At 42.6% G+C, this 21,526-nt stretch overlaps 1 protein-coding gene across 1 annotated transcript; it reads right to left on the bottom strand.

Annotated features, from left to right (window-relative positions):
- Nucleotides 1–1,151: 1,151 nt before the first annotated feature.
- On the bottom strand, nt 1,152–14,513 carry LOC123019230 (myosin light polypeptide 6-like). Its single transcript, XM_044421941.1, has 7 exons — nt 14,096–14,513; nt 10,377–10,404; nt 7,293–7,436; nt 5,532–5,705; nt 3,377–3,454; nt 2,677–2,719; nt 1,152–1,410 (listed from the first exon to the last, which is right to left on the bottom strand). The coding sequence occupies exons 1-6, from the start codon at nt 14,282–14,284 to the stop codon at nt 2,691–2,693; spliced, it is 642 nt and encodes a 213-aa protein (XP_044277876.1). The 5' UTR covers nt 14,285–14,513; the 3' UTR covers nt 1,152–1,410; nt 2,677–2,690.
- Nucleotides 14,514–21,526: the final 7,013 nt, after the last annotated feature.

Here is a 21,526-nt window from a genome sequence, read left to right as displayed (position 1 = left end):
AAGGAGGAGGCCGTGCTGGCCTCCTCCTCCTGTGGGTGGCATACCTCCATGTTTCAGCAGCTGCTCCTCCCGAGGTCTCTCCCTCAACCCTCTGTCCAGAGGGCGGCTGCTCCGGGGGGGGCCTGGAGAGCTCTCTCGGCCCTCAGGCACCTCACCTCCTCTTCTAGCAGGGTCACCATCTTGCACCGAGGGCAAGAGTATCCCTGCCTCTCCTGGGGGAGAAGGGCGAACATGTCGCAGCTCTCGCAGCGGACAGCAACACCCGTGACTCCCGCCAAGGCCATCTCCTGGTCTGCCATCGGTATCCCTTCCGAGACCTTACCTTGGTCCCCTGCCTTGTTTGCCCTGCAGTTCCTCTCACTCGCCCAGTTCTCCCAGACAAAAACCCACTCGCACACACACACACAAGGATAAAATAAACTTAAATTGGAAGAAAAACAAAGCAAAGCACAGCACAGCACAGCACAAACAAAAACAAACAACAAACTATCAAATCTCTGTGTCTCAGGGAAGGGAGTCTCCAGACAGCCCGGGCCGCAGCCAAGGGCCGCAGCCAAGGGACGACTCCCTTCCTCTCTGCTGCTCTTGGCCCTCTGCTCCCCTGCCCAGCTCCTACCTTGCCTTCACCAGTCCCCTGGCCACTCAGCACTCTCTCCCAGCCTGTGCCTCTGCTGCTCTGCCAAGAGGCTAAAGCCAAAAAAAGTAGCACAGAGTCAGCAAGGCTAGTAGCCTCCTTCCTCATGAATCTGTCCAATCCCCTTTTGAACCCATCCAGATTGGTGGCCATCACAACTTTCCATGGCAATGAATTCCATAGTTTTACTATACATTATGCATGAAGAAGTACTCCCTTTTATCTGTCCTAAACCTCTCACTAATCAGCTTCCTGGGATAATCCTGAGTTCTGCTGTTATGGGAGAGAGATAAAACAGAATATAATAAACATTTCCTTTTTCAGAGAATGCATTGTGCACTTCCAGCTTTGTTCTTAATCACAGAATCAAGAATGTGAGAAAATTCACAGGTTACCAGAGCCTGGCTTCCCCACTGTATTCCAAAGTACTCACCCAGTAGAAAAAACAAGAGACCAGAAACATCTGAAAACCAAATACTTTATTTTCCAGAAAAAATAAATGGATTGTGTTTGCGGAGTCAAAGGATTTTTGTTTCTCACAGAGGCTGTGACATTTTTTGCTATACCCTTCTGGTTCCTTGGATGATCACTCACTGATGTTTCCAAATTGCTGTATAAATAGAAGTTTCTTTGCAGTCAGCACTGGGGAAAGGGGGATGGATGGTATACGGTGTTTATGTGAAGGTAGAAAAAGGGGATACTGGCTCTACTAAGCAGTGACAGACTGTCTTGTCTTGTCTGAAGAGAACGGCTGTTCAGCAGCTCCTTAAGTAGCTCTATGGGAGGAAAAAATATGTTTGTGATTCTCACGCTCATTAGTATCAAAGGTTGGCAGTATTGCTAATAGAGAGTATGAAGTGGCTTTTTCAACAAAAGAGATCTGGAAAGGTGGAGGAACTCCTTGGTTGGCTGATTTGGCCTCATCAGCTATGTGATGCCACTGTTTTTGCAAACATTAGCACTAGAAAGTGATAGTGAGCTGATCCTATAGTAACGTTGTATGGCCTGGAAAATATCCAATGCAGCTAAACAGGGTAGAAACTGCAACAAAAGGAAAATGGTTTTCTACTTACTTAAATGGATGTTTGCATTTTGAGGGTTCTATTCTCTCCAACTATTAGGGTATAGTATAGTATAGTATAGTATAGTATAGTATAGTATAGTATGATGGGCTTCAATTTACTTGTCTAGTGCACCACCCAAAATTAATATCCAGCTTTGCTAACACAGAATGCAATATTTTTCTTTGCTTCTACTCTCTACTTTCCCCCCAAACCTGTGTGTTCTGCCCAAGGCAAATGCACATGTTATATCTGGCCTTTATCCTTTCATAAATGGGGGTCAGTCATCCCTTGTTTCAGAATCTGAATCAACACACATAGTGCTGCTATTCCATTTCATCCTCTTTAACAAATTTTCTGTGCTAAAGAAAAAGCAAATGAAGCAGTGGGGAAAGATGGAAGCGTTACAAGTCAGCATCGTTCAGACATCTGTACAATTCTGTGCACAGAGTAGGGCAACTGCACAATTAAAGGCTGATCTGGAAGTACCCTGTGCCTAAAATGCAGGGGTCATGGTCATAACATCTGGCCTTACTTTCATACTTTTTTATATCCCCCCCTTCCCTGATTTTGGTATCACCTCTTCTAATTAAGTGTTCCAGTGAACTCAAAAGCTTGCACACTATTCTGCATCATTTTGGTTGTTGCTCATAATAAACCTGAGGATTTTGGAGTTTTTTCCTCATGAACTGATATGGTTAACATTGCTTTTAATATCAATAAACATGTCAACAATTAACTTTGCACACTTGGTAACAATATGCCTCCAGGGCTGCTTCAACCAAAGCATCTGTCTGAAGGCAGAATTCAGTAGCCACAAAGATGTGATCACTCAGGATATCACAGAGACAATGTTCATTGCAAAAGAGTACTAGGCTTCATATTGGAGAAGCTTCAGGGAAGGAATGTTCTTTGCTAAGCAAAAGAGAGCAGCACACATCAGTCCATAACACAAACTACATTCGGAAATACATCACCTACTTGCTGACATCCTCTCAGCTTGCCATGATGTGTTTAACAAAGGCTGTGGGAGAGAAGGGAGACAGTTGTTAGGAAACAAGACGCCTCCTCCTCCTCCTCCTCCTCCATTTGGCCCAGCCAGTGATCTCTTTCATATATGATATTTAAGTTGGCAGTCACCCTTGAGAATGATGTCCGTTAGACATTTGCTGCAAAGCTTTTGCTCCACAGATCATTTTATTTAATGTGCAACTGGTCTGTCGAAATTGTAGCCACAGCTTGTGTGATAAAGTTAAGACACTTGTGGAAGCACCCCATCTCATCCCCATGTCTTTTCTTGGGGGCATTTTTAAAATATCTTTATGGCTACATTCACCTTTTATGAAACATTAGGAGGTATATATTCACCATTACTAGCCAGCTGTGACCTCTACATTCCCAACAGTGAACAGTTCATCCACATAATGTTGCACACTCACTTGCTCATGAAAATTGCAATATGCAACCCCAGGAGGTATATCACAATGGTAAGCATGCACAATGTTTGGTACAGATAAGAAACACCATCTTGCACAATTTCATCATCATGCTTTCCGGTAAACAGGGAACTTCTGTTTCTGTTGAATCAAACTGAACTGAATACTTCGCTGTCCAAGGCAAATGTTCTGACACCTGGCCTAAGGGACTACACACCTGCTAATAGACAGTCCCAGCCTCTCACCTTCATAATTAATGCAGCCATTGGCATCTTCATGTCCAGATAAGAGGGTGTCCACTTCTTCTTCAGTCATTTTCTCGCCTGAAAAATACAAAAATAAAGGATGATCCATGAAAGAAAAGGGGACAGACTCTGTGTGTCAGCATTTCCCCCCAGCCCTCCCACAGTGAGCTGGTCAAATAATACAACTTATTCCTAGATTGAGTAACTCAATCTGGTAATAAATAGATCTATTTGAATCAGACTGAGCTAACATTGTTTAGATTCGCAGAGCATCACAACTGTCATGAATAGGGGTTGACCAGTTTCCTCAGTGTGACTTGTGAATGGACAGAAAGCCAACCAGCAACCCATAGGTAGGGGTTGTTCTATCTATGTTTGTTTGTCATATCTTCTGGACCTGAACAACCAACCTCTCATGATAGGGGGAATTAGCTAGCAAGACCCATGATAAAACAGCAAAAAACCTCACTGGCCTGACAGTGGACCATTGGAGGAGTTGCCCTTGGTTCCTCTAAATTAAAAAAAATGCACAAAATTATGTGCATTTTACCTTTTCTAGAAAAGTTGCAGTTATACAAGTGTGAGCCTTTACAGTTGCATGGCTAGGGGGATCTGAACCCTCAGCTAGGACAATATCTGAGGGAGAGTTCCTGCCAAGAGGCAGCAGATACCAACCCTGGACACTGTCCAGGAGAGGCTCCAAATACATTTCCTCCACTGTTGGCTTTTTTTGACAGCTGTCAGAAGATGAGCTGTCAAAAACCAAAGACATGAGATAACTTTAGCTGCAAAAACATGGCTGGAGTGATTTACATCCCCATGACAGCAAGAACCCCCTCTACCTCCCCCCTCATCCTTTCATTCCCACCAGGGCACACATTTTGTACTTTGTTCTGAGGGTTTGTGGCTGGAACTGGTCTATCGCCAGGGTAGATTGCTGTGACATGTGAATGTGACCATTAAGACTTTCCACACAGGCTACTTTCAAAGAGAAAAGTAAAACCTACTGCATACGGAGAAATTCAATTGCACGTTGAGCTGACTCAATTCATAAAGAACACTGTTTTCATGCAGGACATGGTTTAATGTAAATGGCATCTAAAATTAAATTAATTTTGGAATATTTGCTCATAGACTATATTATTAAATATAAGCAAGTATTATAGTGTTAGTGCTATATATAATGTATATAATAAAACATGTGTACTATATATATAAAAGACTAATATGTAATGAATTCCAGTTGATCAGTAAAGCAAAACATTGGCATGTGCTGCCTTTATGCCCATATGGTTTATGGATATATTTGAGAGGGTTGAATTTCAATGGAAGAGATCAAATTTTCAATTCCTGCTCTTTCGTGATGCTCACACATTGAGATTGGTTCATCATGCCTCAGTGTAGATAAGTGGCAGCAAAAGTGGATTGAATATCTGTGATGGTGATAATTCTAGGAAACGAACGAGACTGCAAAATTCCTCTCTGCAGCAAGGCTGCTCCCCCATACAGTAATGTATGTATGGTTGGCACCAGAATGAGGCCAGTGCTAGCCTCATAGGCTCTGTGTTAAAGTAAGGAAATCACTTCCACAAGATGTAGTGATAGCCGCCAATTAGGGTGGCTTTAAAAGGGGACTGGACAAATTCATAGACAGGCAGGCAATCAACGGCTACTGGCCCAGATGGCTTTGTGCTTTCTCCAGCATCAGCGGCACCGTGCTGGAGAACATGGATGGGAGCTGCACTCATATCCTACTTGTGGGTTCCTGTGGTTGGCCACTGCGAACAGAATGCTAGACTAGATGAACCCTTGGTCTCACCCAGCACAGCTCTTCTTATGTACTTAAGTTCTTAAGAGGAAATAGGATTTAAAACATTGCCTGCAAGAAGAAAGCCCTCAGCAATGCTTAAATCTACCCAGTTCATTTATGAATTAACACAGATTTCAAATGTGGATTCAGTGCAACACCACCCATTGACTAGTTTAGTGCCTTCCCAACTTGTGTCAACCAAGAGAGTAATTGGGGTGATGGTTATGGTGAGAAAGGGATCCTTCTTCTTTGGGATCCAGAATCCTTTTGGGATCTGGGCTGTGGCTTTCTTTCTCTACACTAAATGTGTCCCAAAAGCCATTCTGGCCTTCTAACACTTCTTACCAAGAGTGGCAAGGACATGGCGCAATTCTGCTCCCATGACGGTGCCGTTTCCTTCTTTGTCAAAGACCCTCAGCCCTTCCACATAGTCTTCATAGGTGCCTTGATCTTTGTTTTTGGCAATGGTCTGCAACATGGGCAGGAACTCTTCAAATTCCACTCGTCTGGAATTCAGCTCTGTCAAAGGTGCAAAAGAGAAGAAACAGGTTCCAAGGCCTGCTTTCCACCCAGTCCTTCTCATCCCACATGCTCAGAAAGATGTGTCCCCTGACCATGCATGCAGAAGTATTCCACTATGAGAGTGACCTGAAGAACCTATATTTTGCATCCTGAAAATAGCGTATGATTCCAGGGGAAAATACAGGCTTGAACCTGGAGAGCCTAGGCAAGACTTCAGGTATTTTTCACATGTGTGGTGTAAAGCTGTTTTTGCTTCAGCTGGATTTGTATAATGCAGATGTAAAGCATGCACTGGGTAGAATGCTTACACTACAATTGCTCTTGTCCCATTTAATACTAAACCAAGAGAACGAGTGGGACTGGCAGCAGGGTGGTGCAGTGTGGAGTGCTCCTGTTTAGAGTTCCAGTCATGACACCCCCACCCCGGTTACTCCATTGCATTCCTCTGGCGACTGTTTTTCCTTTTTCCTACCACCCCAGTGGTCAGCCAGCACTCCAGGATCATTCAGCATGCTAGTCCCGGCTGAGCTATTCAGATTTCCTCCCCCTCCTTAGGTTTTCCTCCCACTAGATGTTTTGTACTTCTGAGCCTGCTGATCTCTTCCTCTTCTGCACGGGTGGTGCCACTTGCATTTATAAGCAGTGGCATCCATGCCTGAGTATCAGGAATGATAAATCTTGAAAACATTTCTACCTTCACATGTGAAAATGCTCTTGCAGTACTTGGGGGTGGGGGCAGTTTATGAGGCCCACACAACTTCTTGTCTTTGATTCCCACACATTTCTGTAATGTTTCACTATCCCAGCCCTTTAAAACCCAAATCATTAATTTAAAAAAATGAACCCTCAAATCCTAGAAGCACACTAAATTGTGCAAATGCACTTAATCTTCACAACTTCTTCAGTGGGTCTAGTTAAGTCATTTGCATAGTGCAGCATACGCATAGCTTTAGCTACTAAATTTTATTTAAGGAGGTTTTTCCACCTATTTATTTATCGTATTCATATTCTGCCCTTTTTCTTTCCAAGGAACTCAAGGCAGTTTACATAATTCTCCTCATGCTCTCAGTCGTATCCCCTCCACAAGAACCCTGTGAGGTAGACTGGCCTGGAGTCACCCTGCGAACTCCATAACTGAGTGGCGACTAGAACCCAGAGTTCCCGAGTTCCAGTCTTAACTACTACATCACACTGGCTTTCACCATCCACTGAGTGATGTCACAGGTCGATCTGACTGCCTAATTCTAAATTCACTACCCCTTTTACTGGCTCTGGCTTCTATACCTTCTGCAGTGACTTGAACTGCAGATATGAAAGTATTTTCATGCCTTAAAAGCATCTCCATCATTTTTATAGATCAGTTTGCTGTTAAAGCCACAAGAGCTGGCCTGCCCATTTTTTTCCGTTCAATGAGAAGCCTACATAGCTTTCATTTTCCAGCTCTACATTCCAAACTGGAATTACAACCAAGATCTTTTCTTAAATGAACAGGGATTTCATTCTGTAATCCATGGAATCTAGTGCCCTCAAGTGGCCATATGATAACTTTCCTTACATGTAATTTTCCCTGCAGAGGCAACTCACCATCAGGCTTGGGGTGTCCCAGGACTTTCATGATCTCAGCATTAGTGGGATTCTGGCCCAGGGCCCTCATCACATCCCCGCACTGGCTCAGCTGGATTTTGCCATCGCCGACCCGATCAAAGAGCCCAAAGGCCTCCTTATAATCTAGGGAGATCAGACCAAACTTTTAATGTGGTTTTTCTGTGATGAGGTCTCCAGACTGTGTTGCTGCAGAGGACCCAGGGTTTGGGTGGATAAAATATCATGCTCATGATGCCAGCTGTCAACAAGATGATTCATATAATCCTCAGAAACTGGACACCACCATTTGGAAGGTCTGCTTAACCTGTCCAGTTTCTATCACTCATCAGAGCCAATATTAAAGGAGGGTGTTTCCTACCAAAGGGCAACCTCTGATTCAGGACAGGTCTCTAAAGAAAAAAATGGTTGGAGACCAGAGAAGGCCTAGCTATTCCTGTTCCTAATGGAAGAGAGCTCTCAGCAGCCCTTCCAAAGGGGCATCACCTTGCTCTTTGCAGGGCTTTTGTTGCTGAGCAATTCATTTTTATATTTAGACAGCGCCGCTAATCCTGAAGCAACCTTGAAGAGCGCATAGGCATTACTATTCAGGCAAAAATCCCTGCATCCTGCAGCTGATATGCCCATTTTCTAGTAAACTGCCTAATGGATCATTCCTTCAACTTGCTACAGAACATTTTCATGGTAATGGCAACTGAAAGTGTGATGTAGTTAAATCAGGAGCCTACCAATTTTCACTTCTATCATTCCTGAATTTTTTGAAACATTTATCTCTTCCTTCTCAGAATGTTTAAAGCAGCTTACACAATATAGTTTCTGATGCATGAGAGTGTAAGGTGAGCATGGATGGGCTCTGTAAAAATATGTCTACTTTAGTAATATAATTCTGTATACAGTTTTCAAGTTTATTAACTATCATAGCTTCCAGCCAAGAAACCTGAGTATAAACAGACTCCTTAAAGTATTTTTCTGGCAGATATTAGACATTTAGTTCTGTGAAGCAGCTACTGAGAAAGCCATTACAGTAAATCCAGTTTCAACTCTATTTAAATGGGTGCTGTGGATGCATCTTAATGAAAGTTCTAACAAACTCCACAAAATTACAATTTCCTCAGGGAAGATATGACCACTAAACTAGTTTAAAATTATAATACCAAATTTAAAGTGAAGCCAAGTACAGAAGGCATAGCATCATTTGAAAGTGCCCTCTTCCTTGTCCTGTAGCAACTAATTCCAGAAAGCTAGGGCTTTTGTTAATCTGCTGCTTGCAGCAGAAATGGAAAGTCTTGCAGTACCTTGAACAGATTTACCACAGCATAACTATGTAGGGCTCAGTATTTCCGTATACCATGAAAATGGAGGCCTCGATAAACCTGATAGTCTTTAGTAGCAATGCTCTGTTGTTTTTGTTGCCATTCACATTGTTCAGAAATATCACCTAATGAGTAAGTCTTGCATCTGTTTTAACTGTCTTGCTATTTTGCATCTGGGTACGGGGAGCAAAATAGAAAGTATTCACACATAATACACATGCATAGAAATAAGTGCAGTTAAATACATTGTAAAATGGCAACTTTTTCTTTCAAAATGGAGGTGATAACATGAAAAAAGCAAACCTGTAAACAATAGCTGATCCTTCATAAACAGTCTCTCAGTTCATACATGAACACACACTTCATGCTTGGTGTGTCAATGCCAATATATTTTGTACTCTGGTATCTATTTTCTGTACCTGAGTATAAAATATGTTGTGGGAAATGGCCTGGGAAAACCTAGACTTCCAAACTCACAAATAATTTTAATTGTTACCTTCAGTCATGCATTTCACACCCATTCCACATTCATGAATAGATCTTGTTGAAGAACATGCAGTTTTGATAGCCAGCCATACCCCCAAACCTTGTTTGGTGAGTTTTCCTACATGGGTGTTTCTCACAGGCAGCTGACTAGCCATGGCATGAAGAGATTGTGAGACTAGATCGACCCTTGGCCTGACCCAACATGGCTCTTCTTTTGTATTTATTTATTATTGTGTCTGGCCATGTTCCTCTTAATCATTTTGGAAAGATTGAACCTAGGCCCCAAGGGGAACCAGTTGCAAAGGATGACAGGAGGGCACTTAAGCTTTTAACAGTTGAGTGGAAGAGGGCACTCATCTCTGCATGACAAGCTGCTGAAATTGCTCCTTTAACATAACCATTATGGGTATCAAGGTCCCACTTCCCTATGCATCATGTTTCATCAGATAAACCTTTCTCATCCTGGTCATGTTTTCTTCCTTCTGGCTGAAAGGCCTCGAAAATGGCACCCAGAAGAAGAAAAGAGCTTGCAGTTTAGTGGAGGACTAGACATCAGAATGCTTGCATGAATACGTGAGATCAGCCCTTAGCTGCAGGGAAGCGATGGGTGCACTGGGAGGGCTGGTGAGGCAGAGAGGACAAGTGCCAGTACTGTTTGCTGTGTCTGAAGCTAGAAGCCAGAGGAGTTCTAGGGGAAGGCCAGGGCAGAAAGGAACGGTGCAGTTGTTCTCGAAGATGACAAGGATACGTGCTCCTGGTGTTTTGCCTCCTGGGACTTCATTCCCATGGCTTATGTCGTTGGACTGAAAGGAGCTCTTCCCTGTCTTTCCTGTCCCTAATGTAATACTGCAAAATTTGGGATGTGATGTTATCCCACTCGGAGTTTCCTTGCTCTCAGGGGTGGCAGCTGATCAAATGAAGCACGGGTGAGGAAACTTGAAGCTCACTGACATCAGATCATACTTTTTGTAGTACTCAATGTTATGGCAGTGGGTGAAGAGGAGGAGACGGGGGGTTACTCTTTATGACAGCAGCTTCCATAAAATCTATTTCTGGCCTTAGAAACCAATAAGCGTTGGGAAGTAACAAATGAAAACATGGAGATGAGCAGTGGTTGTTTTGTTAGAATTGATTGAAGCAACAACTCAGATGAAAGTTTGCCTCAGGTAGCTCAGCCATTCATATGCTCACTCTTCTGCCTACCCCACTTTCTTTCCAGGAAAGACAGATCCATGTGCTGTTGGCCAATTCCAAATAATCAACTTACCCTCCAGCTGCTCCTTAGAGAACTCAATCTGGAAAGAGAAAAGAAAGTGATTTGCCGTTGTGTCAGCCACAGGACAGGGTGACAGTTTTTGAAGTGAGATACAAACTTACATCAAATGCTCAGGACCAAACTGTTGAAGAATATTTAGCATTATTAAAAGTAAATGCTTTAGGACATCATAAAACTCAAAAAGCAAAAATAAAGTTTGAATAGAGAGGTTATTGCCTGTCAGTTTTGACATTTGGCATTCAATTTTTACAGAAAACGAATTGCGTGAAGGATGGACAATTTGGGACTGAAAGTCATATTGTACATTTTTGTCAATGCATGTTTCAAATATACCTATTCAGTTCATCAGACTTAGGAACAAGCTGTTCTTGGGGTTCTGAGGACATTAACTGGCTTCCACAGGTCAAATATGTCAGGACTTCACTTACCCACTAAATTATATGAACCCAAAAACTTATGATAATGACGATGGTACAACAGCCTGCCCTGTGAGGCTTCCGAAAGGTAACATCTATTGATGCCATTCCTTTATTTCCCGCACCCTTGTGAGGGAGGTCTTGGAGACAGAGAATATTTCTTTCCAATGTTATATTTGAAGTGCAATGCAAGGGTGGCAAAGGACATGTCCCCAGAGCCTAAGTCCTTCCCTACTTCTTGTGGCAACAGCTGGGGACAAGTAATAGGAACAAAGTGACACGGACTGTCCATTTCCTAGAATGGATACTGTTCTAGGAAGCCTCCTATCAGTACACTGAGCCAAAGAAACGTATTTTCTCAAACTATGGTATTGTTGTCATGAATGCACAAATCAATAGGTAGAACTTTCATTGGTAAAATCATTCAATCATTGACACTTAACCAGGCCTGAGAAAAATCCTCTTTTCTAGAAATCAGCATGTGTGCATCCTTGAAATGTAGCTGACACTGAGCAGGCACCGGTCCAGAGAAAGCTAGTTGGCACTGGATAGATAACGGCAGCTCAAACAAAAGGCGATTCACCCCATCCTCCTCCTATGTAATAGCACCCCATCCTCTCCCCTCCTTCAGAGCATGTTTGGTATGCAAGTGGGAAAGATCACACCATTGCAACTTTTTACTTCTGTAACCTATTGGAAAATGTTAACTGTATTATGTGTAACTCTTGAATGCTCAATGTATGACAGTGCCAACTGAGGACTGCTCAGATGCCCCATCTGGGACGATTCGTTGGTAACCGGTCATTCTCGAGAATAAATCCTTTAAAAGAAAACTTTCCCCTGTTGTATATTTTGGACACATGCACACCAGGACATGAACCATTTATCAACATCATGATCAAATTACCAAGATATATTCTGGGCTTTTAGTGGTATCATTGGTATTGGTTGTGCCACTGCTGATATGTATTTTGTATTTCTACCACGATTCTTTTATGACTGGATATTTCCAAATTTTACCTGTATCTTTGGTTAATTTTGTGGCCTGGGGGCTATACATATGAATTCTATAGGCTTTGGGGGCCAATGGCATTACAACATCTCTCTCTCTCTCTTTTTTTAAGAGCGGCAGTTGCCACGGAGTGGCTTTGACTTTTTAATTCTTGACCTCACCCTAAGGATGGGGTTGAATCAGGCTGGATGCAGGGTGGCAAGCTCCTTCTGTGACCAGAGACCAAGACATGCTCAGAAGATACTTAGTGGGCCAGTAATGCCAGTTCAGCAAGAGGGTTCTCGGATTGAAATCTAGATCAGGTTTATATACGGGTGAGCTTTTTCCTCTCTATGATCATTCTCCTTATTGGAGCCCTACCTCACTGTTTCAGGAATCCTTTAACATTAGGAGGGCATGGCTGTTGACTGAATGCCCCAATCCTCCCGCAACTTGATCTCCTAGTTTCAGAAGGTGGCATCCCAGCAAACTAGTGCCATAGAAGTAGGATGGAAATAACTGTTCCCTGTAAAAGGGGGGATAGGCTAATCCCCCCCCCACCTCTGCTTGTGACCACCTGTCCCTGTCCTAGCTTTCTGAGAATGCGGGCCAAATACCAGACTTTCGCACCCTGCTGTTCAGACCTGTCGTTAAAATAACAGGAGCTCTCTCCAGGCTAAATTTATCTTGCCCCTCTAACCTGCTATCCTTAACTTGTTCTTCCCAGTCACTATTGTCTAATATGAAAGGCCTGGTAATTACGGGGAAACTTGTTTTTTTCCTGACTACTCCTAGAATTATCACAACTTCCTAGAAGCAGCAGTATGAAGAGGCAAAGGTCTTGGCTCTTAGTTAACTGAAAAGCACTGAGGTCTAGTGTAGTGCAGAAGCCAGGAAGTTGGGTCTGGATGTGAAATAAAGCAGAGATTCTACTGTATTCTACCTTCATTGGGCTGTGTTTGAAGTACTCTGTCCAGTTCTGGGAGCCCCATTTTCAGAAAGCAATCGAGATGCTGAAGCAAGTCCAGAGAAGGGCAACCAAGATTGTGAGAGGTCTAGACAATTCTTATGAGGAATGGATGAAAGAGCTCCTTATGTTCCATCTGCAGAAGTTCGTGGGGAGATGTGATGGAAGTCACAGTTATCTGAAAGGCTGAAATGCTGAAGATAGAGCACACAGGTTCTTTGGTGCTCTGGAAGGCAGGACTAATACCAATGGGTGGAAATTGTAGGAAAGCTTGGAGAAGACCTTCCTTGACGTTCAAGAGCTCACATCCACTTCTGACTACTTGGAGTAAATTAGATTTTTGTGTATGTGTTTTGATTTCAAGCAGAGTCAAATTTGCAAATTTAATGAAAGCAAGTTCTCATGAAATGCAAAATTGAATTCAGAGATTCTGTAATGCAACAGCCATCACCAATTGATTAGATTGGCACGTTCCAAAAGCACTGCTCAGTTTGCATCTAACTGACACTTGACTGATTTCTGACTTCTGAGTGGGGAGTAGAACCTGGATCCCCAGTCTAACAGTCTAACCACTACACTACACTGGTCCTCAAAGAAACCTGTAACTGCCCATGATCAGTTATTGATAAGTACCGTTGCAATTGGATCAGCCAAATCAGACTTGGGTCATGGGGGAAGAAGGTAGGTCAGGTTTCTACATTCATGATATCTACCTTCTTTGATATATACACAGGCACCTCCTCCCATTAACATGACAAATTCATACTAGAGTACCCCCAATTGCATCTATATCACCCACACACCCACTTGTATTCATTAATTATTATTATTCAAGTTGTAGCCCATTTTTCCTTTTTTGAGGAATGCAAGGCAGCTTACAAGAGTCTCCTTTTTTTTTACCCTCACAACAACAACCCTGTGAGGTAGGTTAGGCTGACAGTCTGTTTCTGGCCCAAAGTCACCCAGCGAGCTTCATGACTGAGTGGAAACTGGAACTTGAATCTTCAGAGCCCCAAACCACCACTCTCACCACCACATCACACTGGCTGTCTTATAGAGAAAACAATTCCCCAAATAATAAATAAATTCAAGAAAGTGGCTTTAAATGTTGCATTTTAAATTCTACTGTAAGTTGCCTTGAGTTTTTTTTTTTTTAAACAAAGCCTTCTAAGGAATTTTAACGAGAAAAAGAGGAAGGTTTCATCATAGGGAACACAATTAGCTCCAAAGAAAAGAATCGGGCTACTGGCTACTATGGTGGTACAGACCCCCACTTCCTTCCCAAAGAGCAAAAGGGATTCCTGGAGCCCTCTCCCTTTCCCCCAGCCTCACTCACCACCACTTTGGAGAGGTCAATAGGGGGCTCCTTGGGTTTCTCTGGTGCTGGTGGCGGCGGCGCTGGTGCTGGTGCCGGTGCTGCGGCTTTTGCTGCTGGGGCCCCTGGCTTTGCTGCAGCTGGTTTAGCTGCGGGCTTGGCAGGTGGGGCTACTGGCCGCTTCACTGGGGCATCCTTCTTGGGAGGCATGTTGCTCTGTGTCTCCTACTGGAAATGAAGCAAAGGGGCATTCAGCGCGTGCAGGCAGGACTCCCAGCTCAGGCTGGCTCTGCCCTGTTGCCGCTTAAATAGCACAGTAGATACAGTGATGTCAGCCCAGGAGGAATCACTGGGTATGGACTGGGAATGCATCTAAAAATGGGAGCACAGTCACCTTCAGTCATGCTAGTTCCTCCCTTAATTCAAGACAGAGAGATCTCAAAGGGCTTTGCTACGGCTAAGCATCCTCTCTGAACAGTCAGGCCTTGGACGTGCCTTCATGGCACCAGGCCAGCCAGCTCGCTCAGCAAATCCTTTGGCCCTCGGCAGCAGTCATACAAGCAAACAGAAGGCAAATGGGGGAGGGATTCTTCTGTTAACGCTGCAGCCAGGCCGGATTAACTGTTATTCTAAGTAACCTATAGAGCAGGGTCCAATCTAAGTTGGGGGCCTACCATGGTATAATTATCTGGGACTTTCTCTAATGCCTACTGTGCGAACTTACACTGGGTTTTTTTTCCTTCTGATTCTTGCCAAAATGTGGGAATTGCTCCCTTATCAGAAAATAGAGAGGAGAAACAGTGGGAACATTTTAGGATCCTTGAACTCTGACTAACCCAATGAACCTGATGCTTTGAGTTCTGTTGTAGATTCAGGGACAATACTGAGGAGAGGAGGGCTGAGGTCAGTGGAAATGATTTGGAGATATCCTAGCCAGGATACATAAAGATTATCTTACATGAACTAGTGGCATCATGGTTCTTTGGATCTTGGTTTGTGTGTGTGTGTGGCAAAGGCTGCATTTCATTATGTCTCCTTCTGTGTGCAGATATTAGAAACATTGCAGAAGTGAGCCAGACTTGAGAAAATGGTTCAGTATAGATCCTTTTCCCTGAGCCCTTTACGCTGTTATGGTGTTGGAACACTTCAGCTTGGAAGATTTAGGGGGTAAAGATGGAAAGAGAGAGTGGCTAAACCAAAAAGGTATCCCTCCAAAGCGAGGAATTGGCATTAAAATGGCTATCGCAATTCTGCAGAAGCAAGTGTGAACTGATGCAAGCTAGGGCAAAAACATTCTAACCACTGATCATATCTGAACTGGTAGTGTTTGATCAAGAAAGAGATCCTGAGGATGTGTGGCTACTCAATGAACATGTCAATCCACTGTGTGGTTACTGAGAAAAGGAAAATTCTGTGTTGGGGATAATTAGAAAAGGAATGAAAACTAAAACTGCCAGGATCATAATGGCCTTATACAAACCCGTGATGCAAGCAGCCTTGGGATATTGTGTACAGTTCTGGTCATTCCACATCAAAAAGGATACTGTAGACCTGAAAATATTGCCGAAAATGGCAACAGAAGGAACATCTTATGACCCCTCGATAGCATCTGCTGGGCTGTAGAACATTTTGGATTCCTGGGAATTGGCAATCTGGTCCCCCTGCCCCTCCTTACCAGTGTGGAAGGAATCATGTGTGTTGTTCTTTGAGACTGGAAAGCAAGCTTGGAGACGGGTAAAAGGGGGTATTTTGGTGGGTAGGGAGGGGGAGGAGGCTGGAGAGACCAAGACATCTCCAAGTCTGCCCCTCCCTCTTTGAAATGCTCCAGCTAAACAGGCAAAAAAGGTGTCCAAATTTTTTTAATATTATTGTGAATTTTACTAAATAAATAAAGGACAGGGACTTAGAACAGCTGCAAATTGCCCCCACTGCTCCTCCTCCTCTGCATAGGATGGGGATTGCAAACATAGAATTGCTCCCTAAGATGATCAAGGGGCTGGAACTGCTCCATTATGAGGAAAGGCTACAACATCAGGGGACTTTAGTATAGAAAAAGGCAAGTAAAAAGAGATCCAATGGAGGTATATAAAAGTGTGCGTGGTATGGAGAAAGTGTTTAGAGGAAAGTGTTTCTGTCTCTTACTACTAGGACTGCCTCAGAATATCAGAACTTCTTTTATATTTTATATTTTTTATTTATTTTATATTGTTAATTTTAATTTTATATTGTTAATTTTAATTTTATATTGTTATTTTTGTATTTTATTGTATTTTATTGTGTTGTAAGCCGCCCAGAGGCTTCAGCAAGGGGCAGCATAGAAATGTTCTAATAATAATAATAACAATAATAATAATAATAACTTTTAGTTATTAGTTATAATAATAGTTATTATAATATTAGAAAGACTTCATAGTGTGCCTTTACTATGAATTATTTACTTATTTTCAACTTACTAGGCCAAATGATCTCTCTAAGTAACTTACAAAAAGAGATCAAAATATGTAATCGCAATTACAAGAAATCATCACTTAAAATGTTTGAAATGCTTTAAAACATTGGAAGCATACTAATGAATACTGATGGACTTCCCTACCACAAGATGCAGTAATGTCATCAGCTTGGTTAGCACAAAGCAAGAATGAGACAAATTGATACAGGATGAGGCTCTTAGCCGTGATGATGGCTGTTTATGACCTCTACATGCAGAGGCACCGTGCCTCTGTTGACAGGGAAATGGGCAGGAGGGTGCATTGCACTCTTATCTGATTTATGGGTGCTGATTGGCTAGCATGGGAGCTGAATGCTGGGCTAAAGAGATGTTTAGTCTGATCCAGCACAGCAATTCTTATGCATCAATATTAATACTCCTTTTCTTCTGTTCAGAAGCAAAGCAATCTAGCTCTGATTTGGCTTTCTGTTTCACGGGGACTATATAACTGGAAGTGGGAATTCTGCACAGCAGGAAATCATGGGAACTGCTCTATCCTATGTTTATTATGATTATGCATTATATTCTGTACCATCCAGTAGCTGAAGCTCTCTTGGCAACAACAGATAAAACAGAATAAGAATGCAATGAAAATACACTACAGTAAAAAAATAAAAATGCAACATTAAAAATCAAATTTGAACCAAGCTACAAAAAAGCCAGCTTACTCAGACTGTCACAAGACCTGTTAGGCAGTTGACCATGACCCAGTATAATACACAAATAATTAAATGCCCTTTAATAGAGAACAGTTTTACGCTGGTTCGGAAAATATATCAGAGTTAGTGCCGGGCAGGCCTCAATGGAAAGCGTGCTCACCCCGTTGTGCCCTGCCCTGGTAAGAGGCAAGCACAGAAGGTCACATGATTCTGTCCTGCAGCTTCTATTTTATTAGTTGTCAGATGATAAGCTAGTCTTTCTGCATTTGAGCCTCAAGACATTTGTTGACTTCCATCAAGTGCTTCAGAGTGGCCCCCTGTGACCATTTTTCTTTTCTTTACCCTAAGCATCAATATGGAGAAGAAAAGAAATGGGGGTGTTGTCTCAAATTTGTTTCCCAGCATCAGACCGTCGCTCTCTCATCACCACGCTTTTGTATATGAGAAACAGCAGCACACACCAGAATTTTCCAGAAGGACTATTTATTGTAATGTACCGAAACAAAGCGGTCTTGCAAACGAAGGGTCTGAAACAACCGAGCAAAGATTTTGCTGCGGATGGCATGGACAGCTCCAGAAGATGCTCAAGGCTCACATGGTGAGCTAGGCACAGGGTGCTGTGGCCCTTATGGTACTGTTAAGGGTAGGTTGGCTGGGCACAGGATGCCATGAAAGGCGAAAGAGCAGGCTGCCATTTCAAAAACAATTCACCTCAGCTTAATGTTCCATTCTAATCATTTTGGTCTGTGCATATTGCTGGTGGTCAGGGGTGTCACATTCCTCTCCCAGAAGTGGTTGCCATGAGATGCAAAGGCACAGGTGCAGCCATTATGGGAGCTCAGTGAAAATCCTCAACTAACATTAGGGTGGTGGTGGTGGTGGTGGTGGTGGTGATTATTATTATTATTATTATTATTATTATTATTATTATTATTATGTCTCCTTTAAAATTCCACACAGCAAAGTCTAGTTTGTTTTTCCTCCAGGACTGTAGTAGTAAGTTCAGCTTAGGAAAAAGATTTTTCAGCTGTAATTCCACAAGAGCCTAGAAACTTATGGAATGCGCTCCCCAGAGAGGTCCGCCTGGCGCCGTCATTATTTGTTTTTTGGCGCCAGGCGAAGACCTTTTTATTTAAGCAGCATTTTAAATGTTAATATTATTAAATTTTATCTGGCCAGGGTGGCTTATTTTATGTTGTGTGTGTATATATACATACATATATATATTAAATTATTATTCTAATGTGTATATTTTAATTTATGTGGTTTTAATTTATTGTTGTAAGCCGCCCCGAGGCTTTGGCAAATGGGGCGGCAGAAAAATGTTTTAATAAATAAATAAATAAAATAAAAATACAGAATGTTGTGCTGGTTTTAGAATTCAGCTTCCTCAGAATCTGAATTAATTTTAATAACGCAAGTTTCTAGCCCTTACGTCTGTGGCCATGTTTGCTTCTGATTTTTCAGAGCACTTTTCCTTCTTTTCTTTTCTTTGAACAGAGGAAATGTTTTATTATTTTTCAGTTCTGTTTCTACTCTTGTGCTAGTTCTATTTTCTTACAGCCCAGTTCCATCTAGAGGTTATGCAGCAGAAAAGGAAAGTAGATATCAATTAACAGCTTCATGTAGAAAAGCTCTTATAATACAAGATAACTACAGGTAAACCACTTTTCTGCATAAGGCTGTTAACTGTTGTATATATCTGCAGTTGTACTGAAGCCCTGCACTCAGAGCACTTCCTTTTAAGGCTTTTTCACTGTATAAGCTCTAATGTAGCTGAGATCCAGTGCACATATGCACAAGGAGAAACTGCTATTTTCTTGGCTCTAAAATAATACCTCATGGCCTTGCCCCTAAAGGGTGTGTATGTGTGGCAGGAAAGTGCTCTGAAAAAACAGAAGCAAAACTGGAGGGTCACAAGCTCATCTAAAGAGCCTGTAAGCAATTGTGGGTAAGGAATCTTCAGCACACAATGAATGCCATATGTAGAAAAGGTCTGGAGCGTCAGTGCCCAGCACAGCATTTCCTGTTGTAACTACTAAAACCTTTTGTTTTTGTTTAAAAAAATAGTAAATATTACAAAAAATAAATGGATCAAATGTGCACAATGTATTGTTTGTATAATGTATAGAGGTAATGGAATTCAGTTTTCCCTGGTGCAGAAACAGAAATAATAGTACTAATTATTATCGTTATTTAACATAGAGAACACTTATTGCTGACTATTAGCTGCTCCTGACATATTTTACATAGGATAAACTCATATTTAGGCAGCTTAATGCAATGGTGACTAACAGGGTTAGCCAGACTTTCCTAAATGAATTCCCTCCAGGCGAATTTGATTACAACTCCCAGCCAGTATGGCCAATTCCCATGTTGGATGGGAATATGGGTGTTACAGTCCAACACATCTAGAGGATTCCTACCAAATTGGAAAAGGCTGTAAGTCCCTGGTTCAAATCTCATCTCACCCATTAATTTCCTATTTGATCTTAGGCAAGGCAGTCTCCACTCATTCTGCTGCTCATCCACAAGATGGGGGTCATTGCACTGGCCCATCTTACATATCTTTTGTCAGGAATACTGAACATGAGTATGAGCTCTGAACACTTGAGATGAACTATTTGTTGTTAAATGCTATCTGGAAGAAAAATGCAGTCAAGGAACCTGGCTCTACTCTGTTGCCAAAACGCATACTTTCAACGATTCCAGATGTAGCTTTGCCGTTGACATATATGCATTGGTTCCTCACCCAGATTTCTTTGCAGCTACTTGGTAACCAGCTCGAAAATAGTTCTAGCTAAATCAAGCAAGTAAATACGTACCTGCTAAGAACAGACCACAAGGTGATTCTGAGAATGGCAGTGAAACACTGCAGATCAGATACCAGGAGATACCAGGTCCAGACACATTATCCTCTGGCTCAAACTAACAAAAGAGAGGAGGAGTGACCAGGCAGCTGAGAACCACAAGGCAAGCCTGCTGCCTCGGAGTTAAGGAGGGTTTGATTGATGGTTCCAGTTGTCCGGCCAGGATTACCTCCCTTGCATTCCAGGCTATGCTGTGTTACAACTTTATTAAAGGAGGGGAGTGTAGCTGACATTTCTCATTCTCTCTCCTTCCAAGTAGATCTGTGGGTGTGGTGGTGGTTGTGGTGATATAGTACCACTATCAAGTAGTGACTGGTGTACTTTGAAAAACCTCTGTGGCCTTAGCCAGTAACGGTGTAACATACCCTATTCTTTCTGATACGCAGTTCAGCTGCTGAACTGACAGCACCCCCCCAGAGTCCTGTCTTCTTGGGAGTGAGGACTCCTATGAAGGACAATTCTGGAAATTCACATCTGTTCAGGCAAGAAAAAATCCTCTCTTCCTCAGATGGCTGCATCTTGTTTCAGGATTTGGGTGCCTCTTAGGCAAGGCATTCGCTGCAGGTCCCTTCATCCAAGAAGAGGCTGTTCTCATGTTGCCTACGACCATCATCGGTGCTCCATACAAAATTGAGAAGGGTGATGCTGCTGTTTGTGTCATCAGGGAACTTTTGCCAATCCTGGGAACCCAGCAAATGCCTGACCTGGCCTTGAGATCTAGCAGGAAACACAATTTCTATGTACATTTCTGGATCCCAAAGCAGAAGGAAAGTTTAAAGGTTCTGCCAGATTTGAGAGGTGTCATTTAGATCAGGAATCAGGATAGGTGAAGCTCCCTGAATGCATGCTGCAAAATTTCTTTTTATTCAGCTTCTTTCCATTACTGGGCTTCTCATTACTCACCTGGGTTCTATTAGGCAGAGAATGGCTAATAATCAGATAGCATTGCTCAGCTCTCATCTTTTTCTCCTCATGGGATTTTCTGCAGCAAGAACAATGATGGCAAGAGCAGCAGCAAAACATGGGAGGGCCCTGGGTGGAAAATTATAATACCTGGACCAGGTAAGCAGAGGGGTGGCATGATAAACACCCCAACCGGAAGCATGCATTGTTGATTGCTTCAGGAACTGTACACACAAGCAGTCTTCATGCTAATCTGATATATGTAGTGAATCCCTTACATGTGCGTACTCGCTCACTCACTTGCCAAGCACCAACAGCACCTGGTCATCTTATCTGGCGGTTGAAATTCACATTGACACAGGACTTTGGAACCTTCTTAAATCAGATTTTTTTTTTTTTTTTTTTTTTTTTGCTAAGGTTACCAAGTAGAGGTGACTGGAGGAGCTCAGGGTCAGCCAAGTATCTCAAGAGTGGGAAAACAGAGGAGCCTCCAGGATATGGATGGAGCCTGGCTAGTTGTGTTGGGATGTCA

Source organism: Varanus komodoensis, unplaced genomic scaffold, assembly GCF_004798865.1.
Source record: "Varanus komodoensis strain SLA01 unplaced genomic scaffold, ASM479886v1 scaffold12, whole genome shotgun sequence".
Classification (NCBI taxonomy): domain Eukaryota; kingdom Metazoa; phylum Chordata; class Lepidosauria; order Squamata; family Varanidae; genus Varanus; species Varanus komodoensis.
The sequence above is the reverse complement of the archived record's forward strand: the minus strand, read 5'-3'. Positions and strand labels throughout refer to the sequence as shown.

Excerpts from the sequence above, each read along its gene's own strand:
- LOC123019230 (XM_044421941.1), bottom strand. The coding sequence starts at position 14,284 with ATGCCTCCCAAGAAGGATGCCCCAGTGAAGCGGCCAGTAGCCCCACCT. Across the intron at positions 7,437-10,376 it reads CTCTAAGGAGCAGCTGGAGG|ATTATAAGGAGGCCTTTGGG; the intron begins GTAAGTTGATTA and ends TGATCTCCCTAG. Across the intron at positions 3,455-5,531 it reads CCATGTCCTTGCCACTCTTG|GCGAGAAAATGACTGAAGAA; the intron begins GTAAGAAGTGTT and ends TGTATTTTTCAG.